Here is a 21,843-nt window from a genome sequence, read left to right as displayed (position 1 = left end):
TTCAGTAGACATTTCCAGTTACACCGTTCCAAATTACTAGGTCAGATGACTTCACTTTGCTGCGAATAATCTTATACCCTGATGGTTTTAGTCTTCTAAAGATGAGAAGATCATATGCGTACTTTGTATTCATATGCAATGTTATTCCCATTATTAGCTCAAGTGTGTTAATGCAGAAGCTACAAAGCCTCTACCCAGCACAGCAAAACATTGGGGCCTGATGGGTAATAGTGACACACTTGAGTTTACAGAATTTGCAACTGTGCCTAGACCTTCATATTTATTGGTGGTTCCTCACTAGTTCTAAGATCTGGATAATGTATGTGTACCTTATATCATGAATCACATCTAGACACTCTTATTTATTTGAAGGCCCTGTCTAGCACTGAGAGTTGTTTTCTGTGCTTGCACCATGAAAACCATCATTTGGAAGTGCCTGTTTATCTTTGAGATCAGAGTACTATCAATATTCTAACACTGATTAAGTACAGTGAAGTATTTCCTGTATTGAATAAACATAGCAATTGGACCCATATTATTAAGGCTATTTCTTTTAGAATTTGGTCTTTGTCTTCAAGAAAATGGTGGAAGTCATGACCAATAGAGATCTGATTAGTTAAAAGTCCACCTGCAGGGTATAATAGTACAAAACCAAGGGATGCAGTTCCTCTGGGAAGGAAAGGGGGAGAGCGATTAGTCTCTATATAATGCCCTCACACACCTAGCAAGGTGTCATGCTTCATCATAGGGCTGTGCTCCTCGTCGGGCCGGCGCTGCAATGCCCGACGGGCTCCCGCGAAGGGGCTCTTTTTCGGAGATCTTTTTAAGAGACAGCCGTATGGGTGCGTGGGGGTCAGTGCAACAAGTGTAGTGAGTGGTGGTGTAGTGAGTTAAAATAGGTATGGTATTACCAGGCAATGAGTCAATTTATTCTGATGGTATACCAGCCTAAGTAAAAATATAAGTGATCCCAAAGGGATTATGATGTCCCTTGGACAACCCCGACCATGGAACAACACCAAGGTCTATCCTTTGATGACGATCTAGTGACAGAAATTCTCAGAACACCATCTTTACTGGACGCAGACGGAGCCATGGCCACTACGAGCATGGGCAGTGACTGGAACAGCATTACCAACATGAAACGCCAACTAATGAAGATCATAATGCACGGGGCAATTATGACCGAATATCTCCGCGCAAATATAGCCCCCAATGGGCTTATTGTGTCAAACATGCCAAGAATCTTCCTTGAGGACAAGCAATTTAAGGAAGAATGGTCCCTAGTTGCCTGGAAGTGCACTAGGGACTGGTTGATACTGATTATTAAGACCGCCAAACGTCTTGCTGATGATCTAATCATCCAGATCACCATTGCCGAGGGAGCATTAAAAGCAACCATCACTATTGCGGCCTTTAAAACCAAATTATCAGAAATCAATAGCGAAATCGCAGAAAATAAGGATTATCTAATGAGACAAAAAATCAACAAACTCCAAAAAGATATCAACCGCTTCAATAAAGAAAAAATCTATCCTTACCTAAAAGACGATTTTCAAAACGCACAGAGTGATTACTCGTCAGACGAAAGTTCTAGCTCCCGTCGAAGAACGAATTCCAACAGCAGTAATTCTAGCTCTGAGAGTTGGAGAGGCCAACAATCCTACCAGCAACAAGGACCACCGAACCCACAATATACCTACCCCATGCCACCCTTTCCAGGCCCGCACATGTGGCAACCACCTGGTTTCCAACAGGGACCTGTTCCATTCAACCCCTACCTACCACAACCTTTTTTAGGCAGAGGCTGGGGCAGGGGCAGAGGAAGAAGAAGAGGAGGGTACAATCAACAAAAACAGGTCCACTGGAAAGACCAAACAGACCAAGGCCCGATGGAACTCAGGAGCCACAGAGGGAAGAAAAACTGATAGTAAATCTGTCAGATCGACAACTAAACCAACAAGAGACTAAGATCCTCTCTAAGGGTCTGGGTTTTGTGCCCACACCACGACACAACGAATTTAGAACTCATTGTGAGGTACATGACCTCTTTCGGAAAATCCGCTTGAGGAATCTCTTCACAGGTCAAAATCCTCCTCCCTCATCTGACTCAGGCCTACGCAAACCATCCTCCTTCACTCCTTCATCCGCAATGGTCCCTCCGGAAATCTTGGCCTTTGAGAAAGCAGTCCTCAATGACATTAACAACATGACAGAGAAAAAATCCTTCCACAATATCTCACGCCTTGAAAATGTGGCAATAACTGATCTGAGCCAAGATACCACTATTACCATCAAAGAGGCTGACAAGGGGGGAGCTATAGTGATTATGTCCACCCCTGATTACAGAACAGAATGCCTAAGACAACTTAGTGACACACGGTACTACCAACAAATCAAAGAAGATCCAACCAACAAACTGGTCATCACAATAAGAACATTAGTGACCAGTGCCTTAACACAGGGCTGGATTTCGAAAAATGAGTCGGAATTTTTGACAAATAAGGATCCCCGGATACCTTACTTTTACACATTACCCAAAATCCACAAAGGTGTCCTGCCCCCACCTGGGAGGCCGATTGTGTCAGGTATCAACTCGGTACTAAAACCCCTCTCGCGGTTCTGCGACCATTTTTTACGCCCTCTGGTACAAAAAACACCAACTTTTCTACTAGACACAAGGGACGTCCTTAACATCATTAAACAAACTAACGAAACTGGCAGTAGAGTGGATGCCCTGGTCACTTTGGATGTAGAGGCCCTCTACACTAACATCCCGCAGAGGGCCACCTTGGATGTTGTGGAAGAAGTTCTACGAGCACAAACATGGAACTCACCCACCCCAATCTCCTTTATTATGGAGTGTGCAGAGATTGCCCTAACTAAAAACTATTTCCAATTTGAAGATCGAATGTACCATCAAGTCCAGGGCACTTCGATGGGGAGCACGTTTGCTCCCAGCCTGGCATGCCTCTACATGGCTCATTTTGAGGCCAACAACATTCTTTGTGAGACCAACATCTACCAGGGTAACATCACCCTTTGGCGGAGGTATATTGACGATATACTCATTTTTTGGAAAGGGGATCTGAATACCATCCCTTCTTTTGTAACATGGGTTAATTCCCTCAACCCTTATTTGCGATTCACAGCCAACTCCTCCGTGCTTGAACTGCCGTTCCTGGATTTACTCATTCAAAAAAGCACTCTGGGGTTGACCACTAAAACTTATAAAAAGCCAACTGACAGTCATAGCCCACTACTCTTCAGTAGTTTTCACCCCAAGGCTCTACGAAACAACCTGCCATACGGGCAATATCTCAGACTACGTCGAAATTGTAGCGCACTGGAGGATTTCAAATCACAGGCACACGAACTCACTGACCACCTAGCCCGCAGAGAATATCCGGACAGTATAACACGAACGGCCTACAAAAGGGCTCGCAATACCCACAGAGATGTCTTGCTGGCATCTACAGAAAGAATGAAAACTGACTTAATTACTTGTGTCAGCACCTTCACTCCAGAATCTAACACCTTCCAAAAAATAATCAAAAGGCATTGGAAACTTCTATCGGTAGGAGGCTGGCAAGCTCCGAAACCACGTTTCGCATTTAAAAGAACTGACAATTTGAAAACCATGCTCATCAGCACTAGACCAAAACCCGCTCCTCTAGTTGAGCAAAGACTGTGGGGACTTCCGCCTGTGACAGGCCACCATCCATGCGGACAATGTACTGCTTGCAACCTTACAAAAACGAGTAAATCTATAACTTTCTCGGATAATCTGAATTGGCAACAGAGATCCCATACCAATTGCAACACCCGCAATTGCATTTATTTAATCCAATGCCCTTGTGAGCTAATGTACATTGGCATGACGACACGTCCAATAAAGATCAGGATCTCCGAACATCGGAGTAACATTAGATGCAAAAAGATCAGCACGAAAATGTGCACACATTTCGTGGAAGCTAAACACACTGCCAATGACCTCTCATGGACAGTCCTTCAAGCCTTCCCAAAAATCAGTAAGGAAGCCCTTTTCCGCAAGGAACAACAGTGGATCTTTAGAATTTCGAGCCATACCAACGGCCTTAACGATGATATACCGTGGGCCACTCTCAATAATTCATGAACATCTGGCGATATGAGATGGCCGCTAAGAATTCTATAATGGGCATATCTTCTCAGGGCGGTGACTGGGGTTGCGCAAGTAATTGCGACAAGCAACAGCTTTTATTGGGGATAACCTAGACCATACCCCATGGGCCAGGCAGTCCGAAAGTCAGTTTCAACATTAAATTTCTTTTTTTTGGCTTTTCAACCTGATATGGGGAGAATACACAATATCCCCTTTACATTCATAATTTTAGTTATCATTGTTGCGACATAATCTATACCTTTGTCCGTCCAGGGGATAGTAAACCACATGTTACCCAATCACCTATATAATAATCACCCACATATCTTCCACATACAACATTCCCTATCACGCTCGAATTTTGTTCTATAAACTGGGCCGAATGTCCATTACCGCCCTCGTTGAACAATAAAGTTATTTTGCACTCCCATCATGGCGGCCGTGACTTGCGGACTAGTCTTTCACTCGGGCCACGGCTGCTCACGTCTGCTCACTTCCGTTATTAGCCACCCACGCACAGCAGTGCGCTACGGAAGCCTGAGCCGTAGTAGGTACCCGGCAGCGAACGCGCCGACACTTTGTAAGTATTTCGCCACCCCTGGGTCCCGGCACAGCTATTTCACTTGCCAGGTATGATATACTATCCTTTACATATTGTTTCAGGACAGGCGTTCCCTGGCCGCCAGGCGAACCCGTACTACAGGTTTTTCCCAAATGGGGGTGAGTCTACTCCGTACTACATTCTGATCTACAGACCCACTAGCGGGGCGCAACAGTTTCCTTTGTAATAGCGTCCTTTGCCGTGAAAGTCTCCCACTCACAATAAGCGCGAGTATTTTAAAGGGTATTTCCCTAGAATATATTACCACGCCTGACCCCTCCGCGGCGGAGCATGTGTAGCACTTAGTACAATATTGCGGCACATTAGCATAACGTTGTACACCTGGTCACTCGCATCTAGTGACGTAGGCAGGCCTTTAGTCATCTAAAAACAACCCCCCAACATTAGCGCGAGTGTCCATTTGTCAGGGCGGTCCACCAGGATACAATACCACGCTTTATTCCTCAACTTCGGAGCATGTATAAGCGCACAGGATAAATTGCGACACTACTTTGCTATTGTGTGCACTCAGTCGCATGTTTCCAATTTCGTCTAAGCATGCCCCACGCCTGGTTACGCTCTGAGCCAGCGCATCACAGTTTGTCCCACACTTCAATATCCGCCAGGCAGCCACACCTTTCACTTATCTGGTAAACACCGGTATGTATTAGATATGACTCTGGTTGGGTCACTGTGTGAACACATCCATATGGTGGCCACACCATACGCACGGTTCCCTTCAGGAGCCCAGAACCTTTGCGAATTTTGTTTCATGTATCTGTGTTGTCCTCCCTTCTCCCCTTTCTTTTCCAGGTACTGCAACAAAGGGTCCACTTCCCTTAGGGACCCCATTGGATTGCATGGTGATGTATTGACAATTGCTACATCACTTAATTATGTAGTAGAGTTCCCACATTTTTTTTGAGCACTTTCTCACGTGGTCCTGATGAATTGCCACCGACCCATTAGGGCATAGAGCAAGAAACATGTCGACCATCTGATCTCCCTAGGGATCATCATAATCCCTTTGGGATCACTTATATTTTTACTTAGGCTGGTATACCATCAGAATAAATTGACTCATTGCCTGGTAATACCATACCTATTTTAACTCACTACACCACCACTCACTACACTTGTTGCACTGACCCCCACGCACCCATACGGCTGTCTCTTAAAAAGATCTCCGAAAAAGAGCCCCTTCGCGGGAGCCCGTCGGGCATTGCAGCGCCGGCCCGACGAGGAGCACAGCCCTATGATGAAGCATGACACCTTGCTAGGTGTGTGAGGGCATTATATAGAGACTAATCGCTCTCCCCCTTTCCTTCCCAGAGGAACTGCATCCCTTGGTTTTGTTCTATATTCCTCGGAGCACGGTGCAGGACCTCATCAAAAAGCTCTTGGTTCCTCCCCCTTTTTTTGAAGGGTATAATAGTACCCATGACAAATGTTTGGTCTGTATCTAGGAAACATTCCTAACGGAACGCAGTGCACAAACCAGACTACTAACACTGCAGTGTGTAAGTGGGTAGGTAAATTCTCCAGGGCGAAGCGGGTTGAAATGAATTATTGTCATTTTTGTACACCAGCCGTTTTCATTTCAAACCACAATACAACATGGTTTTTCTCAAGATTACTTATTGTGGCAAAAGCTAAACTGCCTTTTTTCCCCGACAGTGCCAGAATACAACCCCCTTTTCTTCTGTGCTAACAAGACTGCTCCATCACCACAGCCCACTCTAAGTAATTAAATCAATCCTTTGTACTTACCATGCTCTCCTCTAGTGACAGTGCTAGATCTGATTATGTGCTTCATGCATATTCAAAGCGAGGCCCTGACAGCTCTTTAATGAGCTCTTACTTAATCAGTACGAACAATGTTCATCTTGTTCTCTTTTCCCACCATCCATTAGTGTGAGAAATAGTCGGGGAGGGGAAAATGAAACATCTAGCATTCATTTAACAATATATTGTACTTCAGAAAGTGTCTAAGCTGTAGAAGTTGCATTTTGCCCTTTAAAGGTCTGATGGACAAATTGGATTACTAGTATTGGATTAAATAACAAATGGTTGGAGGAGAAATGGGAAAAGCTGGCTGTGATCACAAGCTTTCATATTTTGTGTTACTAGTTAAAAGCTGAAGAGGTCTTTACCCATTTGTTAAAGTCGGGATTAATTGGTAATAGTGAAAATTGCAGAGTTTAAAGACATTCTTTTTTTATTTAATAACCTCAAACCCCCCCCCCCCCCCCTCCCCCCCCCAGAAAAATATTCTGAATGAGTGGAGGACAATGCTTTAAAAAGTATTTTATGTCGACAAGCCGCAGTTAAACATTCTGTCATCTAATATTATGCAGGATAAAAAGTGCTCAAATCATGATCTCACTTTATAATAATTTGTTTATTGTTTCCCAATTGGGGAATGTGTGGGTTACTGTTTTATATGTTCCGAGCTGGGGGTAAAATCAAAATATATACAAAATAAACTATATATATATATATATATATATGTTTGTTTATCTTGCATATTTTTTTCCCAGCTCTGAAAATATATCCTCCTCAAGCGAATGTGTACATACATCATGCGCTGTGGATACAGTTTCACTCTTAAAAAATTATTCAAGTAAATCTATCACTACAATGAGATTAAGTGCAGTTACAACAAAATGAGAATTGCATTAAAAGATGCAGCAGTTGAACGTCTCATGATATATGATACATAGATGAGTAGCATGTACCCGCCAGTCTATTGATTAAGGCATAAAAACAATTTAAATTGATGGTACTAGTGCCTTCCTGCACAAAAACTATTTTGAATCATTCAGTAATAACTTGCTTTTTTTTAAAAATTAAGAGTCGTTTAGGCAATCTTAATGCTAAAAAGAAAAAAAACATTTTGAACCTAAAATAGTATCGTATTTTGAAACTATTAAAATTGCACACGTGTAATTTTCTGGATCAGAAATGACCCAGACAAGGGTACAATTGCCCCTTCTCCATGTTGCAAGCTTATTCTCAGTTTGAACTCTTGGACGCCCTCCATTGTTACTGCTTTGCTGCTTCCTCAAATAGAGATTAAAATAGAGTAGAACGGCAGATCCCTGTTTTTGGGCTCTTAAAAAGAAGAAAATGCCTCGGCAGAGCACATATTTTAAAATATGAAGAAAACCCCTCAAGCTGTTGTATGAATATTTTGGACGAATAGCTCAATATGTCCGAGGTTCAGGGACGGTTTTTGGCTCTCATTCTATTTTCTTGAGTGACGGATTTTATGTATTCGCAATCCCGGAAGAAGTTCGGATGTGTACAAATGTAGAAGGCATAAAAAACACTCTGGACAATCTTACGCCGCAGTCTGTTCTGTAAAAGACTTCCAACTAAACAGATAAATAAATAAAACATCCTTTGGAATGAGTGTAACAGAATTTGCAACAGAAATATTTTCATAACGCAGTAAATCCGCACCATTAACTCCTCGTCCCTGTATATTGAAAACGGCAGGCTAAATCAAATATTGTCCCAGGCAGTCATCTGTTTAGATAGAAGCCAGCGCTTTTCCCTTATCTGTTATGAGTTATTGACAAAACATTATCTCTACAGCCCTAATTCTTTTTTCTATGCCCCTGTGAGACTAGAGCCTCAGACAGGCAGTGCGCTGGCGAGTGTTTGCAGGTGTCTGGGGTGCTATGTATTATCAGCTAGTCATGTTGTAATTGTGATGATACGAAGGGTATTCTGTGCGCCTTTCCCAGGAACTTACTCGTTTCACATATCCGTGGCGCTTCTTCAGTGCTGAACCTTGGTGTGATAAATAGGAACTCCTCACTTGAGCAGTTTAGGGAACCGCTGAGCTTTGGGCGGATTGCCTTATTTTTAAAATATTTGCTCCTCACAGAAGGTCTATAAAGTAAAAATTTCTGTCTTCAGATCAAGTTTTGAAAACAGCTAAGGCTCGCAAGTTGTTACAAGTAGGGACTGTAGTGCCAGGTCAGCACCTCTTGTGATCTTTGTGGAATTGATATCATGATTCTTCTTTTCTTCTTTTTTTATTGTTATGACTGTCCGCAATAAGAGTTACATGTTGAAACATAATAAATTTGAAAGTCTATAGGTAGGATTGAAGCTGTGGAACACTGTACTTAGAGTGGTGATATGATTTGTAGGAATGTTAAGAAATACTACAAATATACTCGCTGGAAGGTTGTCTGCTAGTTTGCCCCTACCCTCACAAAGACTGGATATCTGTGCGTTCTTCTTCACAATGTGTGCATGCAGATCTTTTCTCCAAAATTGCACCGGATATCATACATATTGCTTCGATTATATCAAGTGCATTTCTCCTCCGCCTTCCAATTTTCTGATACCTAGAACGTGACTGACGTCCTGTAAATATTTCCACTTTTCAGGTCGAAACACGGAAGAGGAGGAAGCCATGATGCAGGAATGGTTCATGCTCGTGAACAAGAAAAACGCGCTCATAAGAAGAGTGAATCAACTTTCTCTGCTGTAAGTGTGTTTGTTTGTTGTGTTGTTGCGGGGGGGGAGTTGATGGTGGGCCTCTATTGACTGTTAGCAGGAACCCCATGAGCATAAGGTGTTGCGCTATGTTTTGCTTGCTCCTGTGTTCCCTTGCCAGACATGGTTGTCTGCATTAGGAGGGGAGGGGTGATGAGTCTGTACTCCGACAGTAGAATTGTTCTCCGAAATTCTATAGCAATGCCTGGTAAAAGTCATTGAGGTGGGGGGTGTTCCCTCTCGCTACAGATTGCATGCAGAAAAATAAGATAAGATGCCTGGTGCTGCGTGATGAAAATTGCATTAGGAAATAGTGCGATTTGTATTGCTGAGTGGCGTAATATAGTAGGCACCAGAGCATCTGCTGTGCCAGAGACCTCAATGCTAGTGTGCTGTAGTGTTGCATTGTGCCTGTCGGTCCCCTCCACTATGTAACATCTTAGAATTGGGGTAGGCAGGCTCCACCTGTGTACGTCCAAGCTGTGGTGCAGCCGGGCGTGATGATGTAGGAAGACGATAAACGGAACCCAAGAGCAGGGCGGGCTAGTTGCATGACTCAGGAGTCTGTGTCTTACTGAGGTGTTGCTAATTACATTACACTGCTAACAAGGAGGTCTGGACCCACACTGCCCCTGTCTCAGCTACACGAGCCTCATCTCACCTACAGGCCAACTACCCCTGCTGTGTCTTGAGAGTTTGGGACTCAACAGCTGGCAGGGTCTAGGCAGCATTGCCGCATGTTGCTCATATTGTGGCTAGAGCACGCTCCAATATTATGTGAGGGTGTGCTTTCACTCTCACCCCCACGTGGTGCTGCTGCCGCCTCCAGCTACGGGTGGGACACTGCTCATCCCAGACGCCCTGCTCACCCTGGCTCTTGGCAACCAATGCCCACCTCCACAGACAGATGCAACGATTCTGGGGGCAAGTCAGGGCCTACAGCCTACCTGCATTTTCCTCTGAGGCTCATCCCTCACCGGCCTACCTTCACCTGCAATTCAGATGCGAAGCACCCCTCCTGTACAGCCAGGCACCTAGGAGCATGTGCTCATGCCGCTGTTGCAAGCATTCGGAAGTGAACACACGTGAGCCCCACTAGGGGACAGCTAACATATGATCATCTGGCCTCGGCCGCACACCAGTGCAGGACATGCCAGAAGGAACAAGCTCCAAGTGGCAAGGACACTCCTGCCCAGTCACCCCAGCTTAGCGTTCCTGCCATCTTCGGACGTCACAAGTGGCCTTGCCACTTATGTTGCACCTATGGCTTCTATCCGAGCCCTCGAGTCACTCGTGGTCAATGGACCCCTCCCACACAAGCTGCTTGCTAGAAAGGCTTTGGTGGACTCGCTAAAAAACTACTTTGTGGTTGTTGAAGCCACGGAAGAGCAGAAACAGCCTTGGTTTTTCATCTGGTGTGGGCGGACATAAACAAGATAGCAAAGAACGTCAGTGAAGATGGACCTCCTCCCAAAGGTGTATCACCCTCAGGATCCCAACCCTGCCTACTTTGAGACATTCTCAAATCCGGATTACCAGTGATTCTTCTTTGACAAAACTCAGATGAATCTGTTGATGTCTTTGCGTGCATCCAGGAGTTGACCAGGATCTGCACTCTGCCTGATGCAGACGATAAGATCAGAGCCCAATTTATACAGGGATGTGCTTCGTCCAAGCGCCCACAGCAGATCCTCCAGGTTGTCAACATGCTGATGAAGGACATAATTGCTTTAGGTCGATCCAAAGAGGAAGAGGTGTGGTGCAGCGGCCAGGGTGCCTGACTCTGGACTAAAGGGTTCACGGTTCGATCCCCGGTGCCGGCGGCAGGTTAGCCCAGCACCATGTGACTCTGGGCAATAGCTCGCTTAATCTTCCCGACGGCCCCCAGCGCCGGGACACCACTTCGGAGGTAGCTGTGCACTTTACAAATACTGGTATTTTATTTTTCATTTCCTTTCAAAGAGGTGTCCAAAGCCAGAGCTTTCCACATGGAGACAGCCCTGCAGAAATCAGTTTTTGTAAAGACCGAACCTCTCAATGCACTTTGGAAAGACACCCGAAGACCAAGCGAATGCCAAGAAAGTCCCGAGCGCCTGCCTGCCCATGTCAGTGTTGTTGAGGTCAATATCCACACACAGGTGAGTGCCCAGCCACTGGAAAGAAGTGCATGGCGTATGGCAAACCAAGCAAACACAAGGAGATGATGGATGGAGCACTAAAACTTTTCAGACACTCACCCCCAGTCACAGATCTAGGTTGAATCCATCATCATTCTTTAGCTCACTTCGCCACCCCAGTTAATACACAGCTATATGCAAATCAGTCTTGACCCTGTGCCTCATGGAAACAGTCCAGCCCGAACTGCCAGGCCATGTCTTCCCTTGACCGGAAACAAGAATCCTGGGACCTGTTTTGAGGTAACATCCCTCATCAGCCAGGCTAGCGTGAATCCAGTGGCAAAGTGAGCAAGGAACCCATGTCTGGGCATACACTGCCAACTTAGTGCGAACAAAGCAAACACAAGGAGATGATGGACGGAGCGCTGAAGCTTTTCAGACAGTCACCCCCAGTCACAAGCTCAACCATTTGGCAAGGGTGTGCCGTTCAGCGCAAAAGTCCATAAAGCCTCAGCAGAAGTAGGTGCAAGCAGTTGATGCCAAACCTGGTACACAGGACGACAGCGATAAGTATGATGATGTACAAGCAACGGTACACATCATCCACACGGTACACCCAGGGGTCAAGCATCCTTGCGCCACCCTGAGGTGAAACTGCCCATCCAAGACGCCCCAGTTGTGACCATCATCTTCACAGACACCTTCATCAATCTAATGGCCACAAACCTCTACAAGTCACTGCCCAAGCCTTCAGCTCTCCAGCCCATGCTCATTGAGGTCCACACGTTTGGGAGTCTGCACATATCTGGAGTATTTTACGCAAACCTTACCCACTGCCACTCCCGGGCCAAAGTGTACATATCCGATGAAGGGACCGGATTCCTCCTTGGTTGTCAGACGGCACAAGATCTCAGCTTCATACATTTTGCTTTTTCCATTCATGTCACATAATTAAACATGCTTTTGCATGAGTACTCTGCACTCTTCAGAGGAATTGGGTCCATTAAGAACAGATCAGTTCGCTTATTCATTGACAAGTTGATTGAACCCGTAGCACTCCACCACAGAAGGGTAGCATTTCACCTGCAGCCCAAAATAGGACAGGAGGTCAGGCAACAGGAGTAAGTGAGAATCATTGAGAAAGTCACAGGACCCACTCCCTAGATCTCCCTGATAGTAGTTGTTAAAAAGCCAAAACAACCAGACGGCGTGCAGATATGTGTCGACATGAGAATACCTAACCTGGCAATCAAAAGTGTGAGGCAACTTACTCTCACCATTGATGACATCATCAGGTAGCTGGCCTGGTCAAAGTGGTTCTCCAAGATGGACTTACAGGTGGGGTATCACTAACTATTCACCCTGACTCACACCACAAAGACACTTTCTCAACGCATGTGGGGCTGTCGCTACAAAAGACTGAGCTTAAGCGTGTCCAGCGCAGCCGAGGTTTTCCAAAACTTCATACAAGAACTTCTCTGAGGACTCCCTGGTATATTGGACGTTAGTGATAACATCCTAGTACATGCCCTCTCCATAGAGCGCCCCCTGGCCCGGCTACTGTCGATTTTCGTCTGGCTACAAGAACTTGGCCTCACCCTCCATAAGGAAAAATGCAAGTTCCTCAGGTAAGATATAAGTTTCTTCTGATACTGCTTCTCAAAAGATTGAGTTGCCCCTGACCCAGGAAAAATGAAATACATACAGGAGACATTGGTCTCCATAGTCAGGAGCTTCCTAGGTATGGTGACTTATTGCGGTTGGTTAATACAGAACATCGTCGACCTCACAGCATCACTTGGGGAGTACACAAAAAGCACAACACCGTAGGTCTGCCGTGAATCTCGAGACCTCATTCAAGAACACCAAAGTAGCGATGTCTGCTGAAACCACGCTTGCCTACTTTGACCCTAAAAATATGTCTGTTAGCGGTGGATGCAAGCCAATGGGAGCAGTGCTGTCCCAGCACCAGGAAGGAGGGGAGTGGACCCCGGTCACCTACGTCAGCCCCTCCCTGAATCCCACTGTGCAAAGGTACTCGAAAATAGATAAAGAAGCCATTGCGGTGCACTGGGAGTGCTGCCACTTCCACCTATATCTATATGAACACCTTTTCACAGTCCACAAGGACGACAAGTAGCTGATTCTGCTCTTTGAGGGATCCGCATCTAAATGTCCACCACAGATTGGGAAATGCATTCTGCAGCTTCAAAAATATAATTTCAACATTGTGCACAGATTGGGCTCCCGCGATCTAGCTGACTTCCTGTCAAGGCACAGCCGCCCCACCATCCCGGCTGAGAAAGCACTGGCCCCAGAGACAAAGAGGTACATAAGACTTGTACTTGAGAGCGCAAAACCCCTACCGATGTCAGTACACGAGGTAACCGAGGCCATGAACAGAATGACTGCTTTCAGATCCCTGTCACCGCTCTCAGAATCTCTGACTATAGGTTCTTTTCAGACAAATCAACGTACCAGACTGAAGAATCGTGGCTGATACTTCGGTCACTTCACAATATGCGACAGGAGCGGTCGATCACTTCTGAAGGCCGCTCCATGCAAGGCTAGTACTGCCCCACAGTCTAAAACAGCAAGTGGTCTAACTCGCTCACATATCTCATCGAAGAGTAGGTAAAACAAAAAAAATGACCCAGTGCCAAGATCTAGACCATCTGATGGAGACAATGGTGCAAAGGTACGACGCATGCCAAGCTACCAACCTCCCGGAGCCCCCAGTAATCATAGAGAAAGGCCCAAGATCTCCATGGTAAAGAGCTAGTTCCGATTTCGATAGTTTCCCAGATGGGATCTAAATGCTCAATGTAATCGACTATTTCTCCAAATATCCTGAAGTTATTTCTGCCTCCACTACAGACGTCAATCCAAAGTTGGAAAAGATCATGGCGGCTCATGGACTAATAGGAGAAATCTGTACAGACAATGGACCCCCGTTCAATAGCAGCAAATGGGCAGAGTCCCTTCGGTCCCGGAATACCCATCACAGACTCATCACGCCAATGTAGCCCCAAACCACCAGGTAGGCAAAACTGTTTGTGAGAACTCTAAAGAAGGTGATCCGTATTGCACAGGCAGGGCAGGAAAATATAAAGAATGCAATTTACATGTTTCATCTGGAAGGAACACGTTAGTTATAGATTCCTTACCTTAGAATTCCCCCAGGCGTCAGACTGGATCTAAAAAGGTTTTTCGTCAGTAGTACCTCTGCGCGTTGGTCGGATCCGCGTCTGTTGTTGGCGTCGTGGTCGCCGGAATGATGTCGCGGTAGCTACTTAGATGCCACCCTCGCGCACTGTCAGTTCTTTCTTTTACAGCGCCAGCCAGCGCAGATCCGGAGAGAGTGGTACCTCCAGTCACTTTTTGAGCGGCTTTTTTGAGCGACTTTTGTCGCCGTCTTTTTTGAGTCGACGACTTCTGGTGCTTGAGGTATGCCCGGTTTCAAGGCATGCGGTTCCTGTCCCCGACTGATGTCGGTTAAGGATCTGCACCGCGTGCTCCGACTGCCGGCCGATGGCGCCAAATGGCTTTGCGTGAGCAGTCCCAAAAGCTGCTTGAGCGCCGGCAGTCGGCTCTGCACCGTTCAAGGTCCTGGTCGCGGAGCCATCACCACTTGTCCAAGTCATCGAAGTCTTAGCACTCGGGGTTAAGTAGGTTAAATCACAAAAAGAAGTCGAAGAAATATCGTAGCTCTTCGACTTCTCCCTGTTGGTCGGCTGACGTGACGGGATGCGGGCGGTGCCCTTCCCGCGGCTCCGCGCGCAGAGCCCGAAGAGTTGACTCCGGGCTTCCCTCCCTTCCCGGGACCCGGTGCGACTCCCGCCCAACTTCGTAAGTTTTACGAGATGATGCATGTCATCTTTGGGCGGCCCAAACCTTCTGGCCCCGCGGACTCGGTTGGGGGGCCTAGGCTTTCCCGCCATCGGCTCCGGCCATGGTGCCACAGGACCCCCTTGGATCCAGACCTGGATCCGGAACAGCGACGTTTGACCTTATTTAACCTCCAACGGCGCTGCTTCCTCCATAACCGACGCCAGTCGTGTCCCCGGCTGGCATCGACCCCGGCCTCCATCCAGATGTGGACCCGGAGCCGGACCGGCATCGCCCGATGCCGGATCCGGCGTCAAGAGGTGTTTTTGTGCCCCTGTTCACTCCTGGGGTTCCTTTTCGGCCAGATTGGCAAGAGGAGGACGAGGAGGAGGACTGGACGAGGAGGAGGACTGGACAAGGAGGAGGATTGGGGGGGAGGGGTCACGTGATCCTTTAACTGATCAGATGGGATCTGAGCAGGACTGGAGAGAGGAACTGGGAGATGCCAGTGGTCTTGACACCTCCCTGACCGTGGCATGTTGTCTCCTCCTACCGTGGTTACGGAGGAGGGAGCGTCATATGCAGTGGTGTTGCGTGGGGTGGCTGAGGCCCTCAACCTTGAGCTTCCTACAGTGGCGGTCAGGACGAACCTCCTGACAGAGGTGCTTCAGCCGGCAGCGAGCTCTTCGGAGCCCCTGCTGCCGTTCAATGAGGCCCTTACCGACGTCCGTTTGGGCATGTGGTCCAGGCCCAACACAGGGGCGCCCATGGATAGGATGATTGCCCGACGCCACCGCCCGGCTCTGGGCGACCCCACTTTCCTCTCCCAACACCCCAGAGAGCTTGGTGGTCCAAACCTCCACTTCCAAGAGCGCATTCCCTACCGCCCCACCGGAAAGGAAATCCAAGAAGCTGGACCATCTTGGGAAGAAAATGTTCTCTTCCGCCAGCTATGGATTGCGATCGGTAAACACCGTATGTCTCTTGGGCCGTTATTCCCACTCTGTGTGGGATACGGTTGTGCAGGTGCTGCCTCAGTGTCCGGAGGAGTCCCGGACAGTCGTCTCCCAGGCTGTTGCCGCCTTGAGGGATGCGGCTAAGTTTACCATCTGTTGTGGGCTCGATACCTCCAACTCTCTAGGTAGAACGATTTCCACGTCTGTAGCTCAGAGACGCTATGCCTGGATGAGATCGACTGGCTTTTTGGGGATGTCCAGAACACCTTGAGGGACATGCCCTTTGATGGCCGTCGCCTTTTTGGCGACAAAGCGGACAAAGCTCTAGAGCATTTCAAGGACTCATGGGCTACAGCCAAGTCCTTGGGCCTCTCCAGCCGCCCAACGCAGTCTGCTTTTCGCCCCTTTTGTGGCTTCGGAAGGGGTGCCCCACTACGTCCCGCCCAGAGCCACAGGACGCAGCAAGTTCTCCAACCTTCACGGGGCCGGGGACGTGAGAACCAACTCTGTGGTTCAGGGGGCCAACGGGCGAACCAGTCCACCAACCCCCCTCCTCTGCAGCACTCTCCAAACCCTCCTAGTCTGACCTTTCAGGCCCATCAAACGCCGGTGGGCGGCAGGATTCACCATCACCTCACCTACTGGCGCACCATCACGTTGGACAGGTGGGTTTTTCAAATAGTCCAAAGGGGCTACTCCCTCCCCTTCGAGGCTACCCCTCAATACCACCGCATGTCAGTGGATCACCTGGCACTTCTCCAACAGGAAGCTTTGGCTCTCCTGGCCAAGGGAGCCATCAAACGAGTTCCTGCCCCAAAAGTAGGTTGTGGTTGCCATTCCCACTACTTTTTGGTACACAAGAAGGACAAGGGCCTGCGTCCTATCTCCTATCTTGGACCTCAGAAATGTCAACCGCTTCCTCTGGAAGGAGAAGTTCAAGATGTTGACGCTCGCTCAGGTCTTGTCTGCCCTCGACCCTGGAGAATGGATGGTAGCGTTGGACTTGCAGGACGCTTATTTTCACAGCCCCGTCCTAACGGCCCAACAGCATTACCTGCGGTTCATGGTAGGCCACGAGCATTTTCAGTTTCCCGTACTCCCCTTTGGCCTTTGCCAGCGCCCCTCGGGTGTTCACGAAAGTGATGGCGGTGGTAGCAGCTCCCCTATCTCGACGACTGGCTGATGAAGGCGGGCTCGCCCCGGGCAGTCGTCTCTAATCTCCAGACTACGGCCGACCTCCTGCATTTTCTGGGGTTCTCCATCAATGTGCCGAAGTCACACCTGATTCCCTCTCAGAAGCTCCTCTTCATCGAAGCAGTTCTGGACACGACGCGGTTTCGGGTTTATCCTCCAAACAGCGAGTCCGGGATACGGGATATTCGGGCTATGATTCCGATCTTTCAGCCTCTATCCCGGGTTTCAGTCAGGATGACCCTGAGGCTGCTGGGCCTCATGGCCTCCTGCATCCTGCTGGTCGATCATGCCAGGTGGCATATGCGGGCTCTGCAGTGGGACCTGAAGTTCCAGTAGGCGCAGCATCAGGGGAATCTGTCCGATTGCGTCCAGATCTCGGAGAGCACTGCTTGACAGTTGCAGTGGTGGCTCACGAACCAGGATTGGGTCAACGGCAGGTCCTTCTCCCTTCCCCAACCAGAGCACATAGTGGTGACGGACGCATCCCTTCTGGGATGGGGCGGCCACATGGGAGAGGCGGAGATCAGAGGCCTCTGGTCTCCGGCGGAGTCCGGGCTCCACATCAACCTTCTGGAGCTTCGGGCGATTCGTCTGGCACTCAAGGCATTCCTTCCCTCTGTCTGGGGAAGAGTAGTGCAGGAGTTCATGGACAGCACCTCCGCCATGTGGTACTGCAACTGGGTGGGTGGGGTTGTGGACCCTATGTCAGGAGGCCCTCCACCTCTGGACTTGGTGGAACATCAGGGCATATCCCTGGTGGTTCAACACCTGGCAGGGTCCCTGAACGCCAGGGCGGACAAACTCAGCCACAGGTGCATGATGGATCACGAATAGCGTCTTCACTCGGAGGTGGTGCAAGGTCTCTTTCGACAGTGGGGAGAGCTTTGATTAGATCTATTCGCCACCGAAGAGAATGTGCAGTGTCAGCAGTTTTGCACGTTGGAGTTTCCAAGGTGGCACTCGCTAGGCGACGCTTTTCGTCACGAGTGGAGTTGCGGTCTGTTGTACGCCTTTCCGCCTATACCACTTCTGCCCAGAGTGCTGACGGAGATCAGGTGCGACCGGGCCCAAGTCATTCTTGTGGCTCCGGATTGGGCATGAAGGGTCTGGTATCCCAAGCTGCTCAACATGGCCATCGATGCTCCGATGAGACTGCCTCTTCAGGACAGGGGACAGTCCTCCACCCAACCTGTCCAGCCTCCACCTCCTTGCATGGAGATTGAGCAGAGGCAGTTGATGTCTTTTCACCTGCCTCTCGAAGTTTGCGATGTAATCTTGGCAGCCAGGCGTCCCTCCACTAAGACGGTATATGCCTGCCTTTAGAGCAAGTTTGTGGCATGGTGCACAGCAAAGGCTGTGGATCCCCTATCTGCCCCTTTGAAGTTCTCTTGTTCCTTCTTTCTTTAGCCCAGCAGGGCTCTGCTCTGGGCACTATCAAAAACCATCTCTCTGCCATCTCTGCCTTCCTTCTGCTTTCCGATCAGCCTTCTTGTTTCAAGTCCCCGGTTGTTAATCGTTTCTTGAAAGGCGTAACTCATCTCTTTCCTCCTATTCCCTTTGTTATGCCTCAGTGGGACGTGAATCTAGTCTTAACGTTTTTAATGTGCGCTCCCTTTGAGCCGCTTCACAACTGTCACTTAAGGCTTCAGACGCTTAGAACTGCTTTCCTGCTAGCCATCACATCTGCCAGACGGGTGAGTGAGCTCCAGGCCCTTTCCTCTAAGCCTCCTTTCCTGTCTGTCCATCCGTACAAGGTGGTTCTCAGGACTCGTCCATCCTTCCAGGCCACTCTTCACCACTTTGGTCTGTCTCTCCAAGCAGACTATGCTTGGGACGTTCTATTACAGACACCACACCACCCTCAGTGGGTTGAGAGCCAGGAACCACAACAGTAAGAGTTCAGCCTCAGGCAACTACTCAATGACTATGCCAGTAGGAAGAGGCGAGCCAGGCTAAGACCCTTCCAGCCCTGAGAAAACGTTCTAATCAAAGAACGCTACCCTGGTGCCAAGTTCAGGCGACAGTTCGAGCCTAGACCTTCCAAAGTAATCAAAGTAAGGGTCATGAAGTTGGCCGCCCAGAGACAGAGAAAGTGTATCACGGAACATATCTCACTTTAAATGGTTTCAATTTCAGTTAAGGTAAAGGAATGTAGTTTTGTAGTGTGCCAGCCGGTCCGCCCCACTATGTAACGCCTTGGAGGGGAGATTGGCAGACTCCACCTGTGTACGTCCGAGCCGTGGTGCAGCCGGGCGTAATGATGTAGGAAGTAAATAACAAACATTTACAATGCAATAGGTCTCGCAGTTACGCGAGTTTGAGCTATTGGCACTGTAAATGGCTATGCCTTTATTTTGGTTTTAAAAATATAAAATGGCATAGCCATTTACAATGCCAATAGCTTAAACTTGTGTAGCTGCGAGACAATAGCAAACGTATGCGCACACACAAATAAAGCAGACAACGCACATAAATAGCTCACGTCTAGTGAAGATGCACACCACATGCATACCGCGCAGACATACGCTAAAAACACACACATATGCAAATTATACAAGCACACAGCCCACCCACAAAACATATATATAGCACGCACACACTAAAGCTATATAAAACTTTACTGCATGCATATTAACTCTTACGTTTAGGCACGAGTGCACACGTACTACCACTCAAACGCGCACTAACACGCCAAGAACTTCTGTTCAGAAAATATCCTTTGTATAACTGTTGCTACGATTACGGTTTAAAAGTTAAAAAAAATAACAGTAAGAGATGTTAACAAATTCTGCTTGTAACCCGCGGTATGGATTACAGGCCGACAACTTGCAAAGGAACGCGCCAAAATCCCCATAGCGAAGAATAAAATGGAAAATCATATTTACAGATGAGACGAGGTGGGGGTGGGCGTATTGGTACAACATTAGTTAAATGATATTTGTAATTAAAAAAATAGCATTTCCTAAGACCTGGAGGCGTGCTCCCCGTCGCAGGTCCTGTAAAAAAAAGAATTCACTGTCGGGCGCGCATGTCTGGATAGGGTGAGGCATAAAATCGGCTTTATTGGGAATGCTCCTTGTTGGGACCTGCCCAATCCTGCGTGAATTCTTATTTTAGAACAATTATTTTAATTATATTCCATTGTGCATGGATTCTGAAGAAATTGCAGTAAGAAAATATAAATATTAAACTGGTATTTAAGCGACAACTAAACCAACTCCCTACATAAATATCAAAGAGTAGGATATATATATATCTATATCGTGTGTGCAGGCATGTATCGTAATCGCACAAAATTGTCTTTATTTCGGAAATTGTAATTGTAGGTAATGATGACGCGTTTCATGTCATTTAATTAACAAAGAACACGCAAATGCCACCAGTGTGCTTTTCATGGCCTGCAAACATGCGTAGGGTAATGTCACCCTTAATTCGTTTCCATACCTACGGGCCACAATTAAACGGCCATAGCGCCTGTAAACAGGGGTAAGGCGCTGCAATGTAATTGTAAACACACTGTGTGCAGGTTGTGTGTCACCGGCCAACGATGATCTCTTCTACTTTGAAAACCATGTGTGTCCTCTGTACTTCGCACGCAGTCTACAAACACCCATCCAGATCACCAATAAATAGCGTTCTCGTCAGTAAACACACACCCGGGGGTACATGTCTACAATCACCTCATCCACAAGGCGCCTTCCATTTCAGCGCCTTGAAGTGGCCGTGGAAGTTCAGACGCTATAGAAATAACCTGTTCATAAGATGTCTGTCAGCGTATGCGTGGATAGCTGATACAGAACACGAGTCACATAAACCTTACTATGGGTAGAGAGTAAAATGGCAGATAAGCACGGCGTGTAAAGCACATCTGTCTTGCAAGTAGAAACATAATTTGAAGATGTACAGGTGGAGGACGCTCAGCGCCTACAGGACCAAATTAAGCACCTGCAGTAGTGCATCTTCAAGCAGTTCACGAACTCTGGTGCCTGTACACTCGTGCAACACATGCACGCCCCCTTTAAGCATCTGTATAGCACTGAGCTTACGACCCCTACATCTATGTAAGAAGTGTTGAGCAGAGATCTGCATGACACAGTGAACCACCCCCCCACGCGCCCCAGTAACCACATCACCTGCAATCAGCAGTGAAAAGTCACCATCTGCCTGTGCCCCCTAGAGCCCAGGCCAGTCGTGCCTGCTGCAGCCCCAAGGCGCATAGAGGGCGCCGGAGGCACGGGCAGTTCGGTGCACTAAAGGCGCACAAGGCACCAGCAGAGCAAGTGCTAGTGTTCGGGGGAGGGCAGCGAGTGGGGCGCATAGAGCAGCGCACAGAGCAGGCAGAAATGGGGCACAGAGCAGGCACAGTGCATTGCACGGGACGGCGCAGGGCACACGGCGTATTGGGCCGCATGTAATTATCGTGTGGGAGCCCTTGCACCAGGGCACAGTGGTAGAGATGGCATGGGCACCGAACAGAAAAAATTCAGG

General features: G+C 47.9%; 1 protein-coding gene across 4 annotated transcripts in view; it reads left to right on the top strand.

The window, feature by feature from the left end:
- Window positions 1–21,843, top strand: part of EHBP1 (EH domain binding protein 1) — a 2,118,711-nt gene that overhangs the window by 1,919,591 nt on the left and 177,277 nt on the right. For all 4 annotated transcript variants that reach the window (XM_085612564.1, XM_085612565.1, XM_085612563.1 and 1 more), the window contains one exon: window positions 9,152–9,251. In XM_085612564.1, coding sequence (XP_085468690.1) covers window positions 9,152–9,251 — 100 coding nt within the window. The remainder of the gene's footprint in view (window positions 1–9,151; window positions 9,252–21,843) is intronic.

Source organism: Triturus cristatus, chromosome 6, assembly GCF_964204655.1.
Source record: "Triturus cristatus chromosome 6, aTriCri1.1, whole genome shotgun sequence".
In the NCBI taxonomy this organism is placed as follows: Eukaryota; Metazoa; Chordata; class Amphibia; order Caudata; family Salamandridae; genus Triturus; species Triturus cristatus.
Note: the sequence above shows the minus strand (reverse complement) of the source record. Positions and strands in the feature narration are given on the sequence as shown.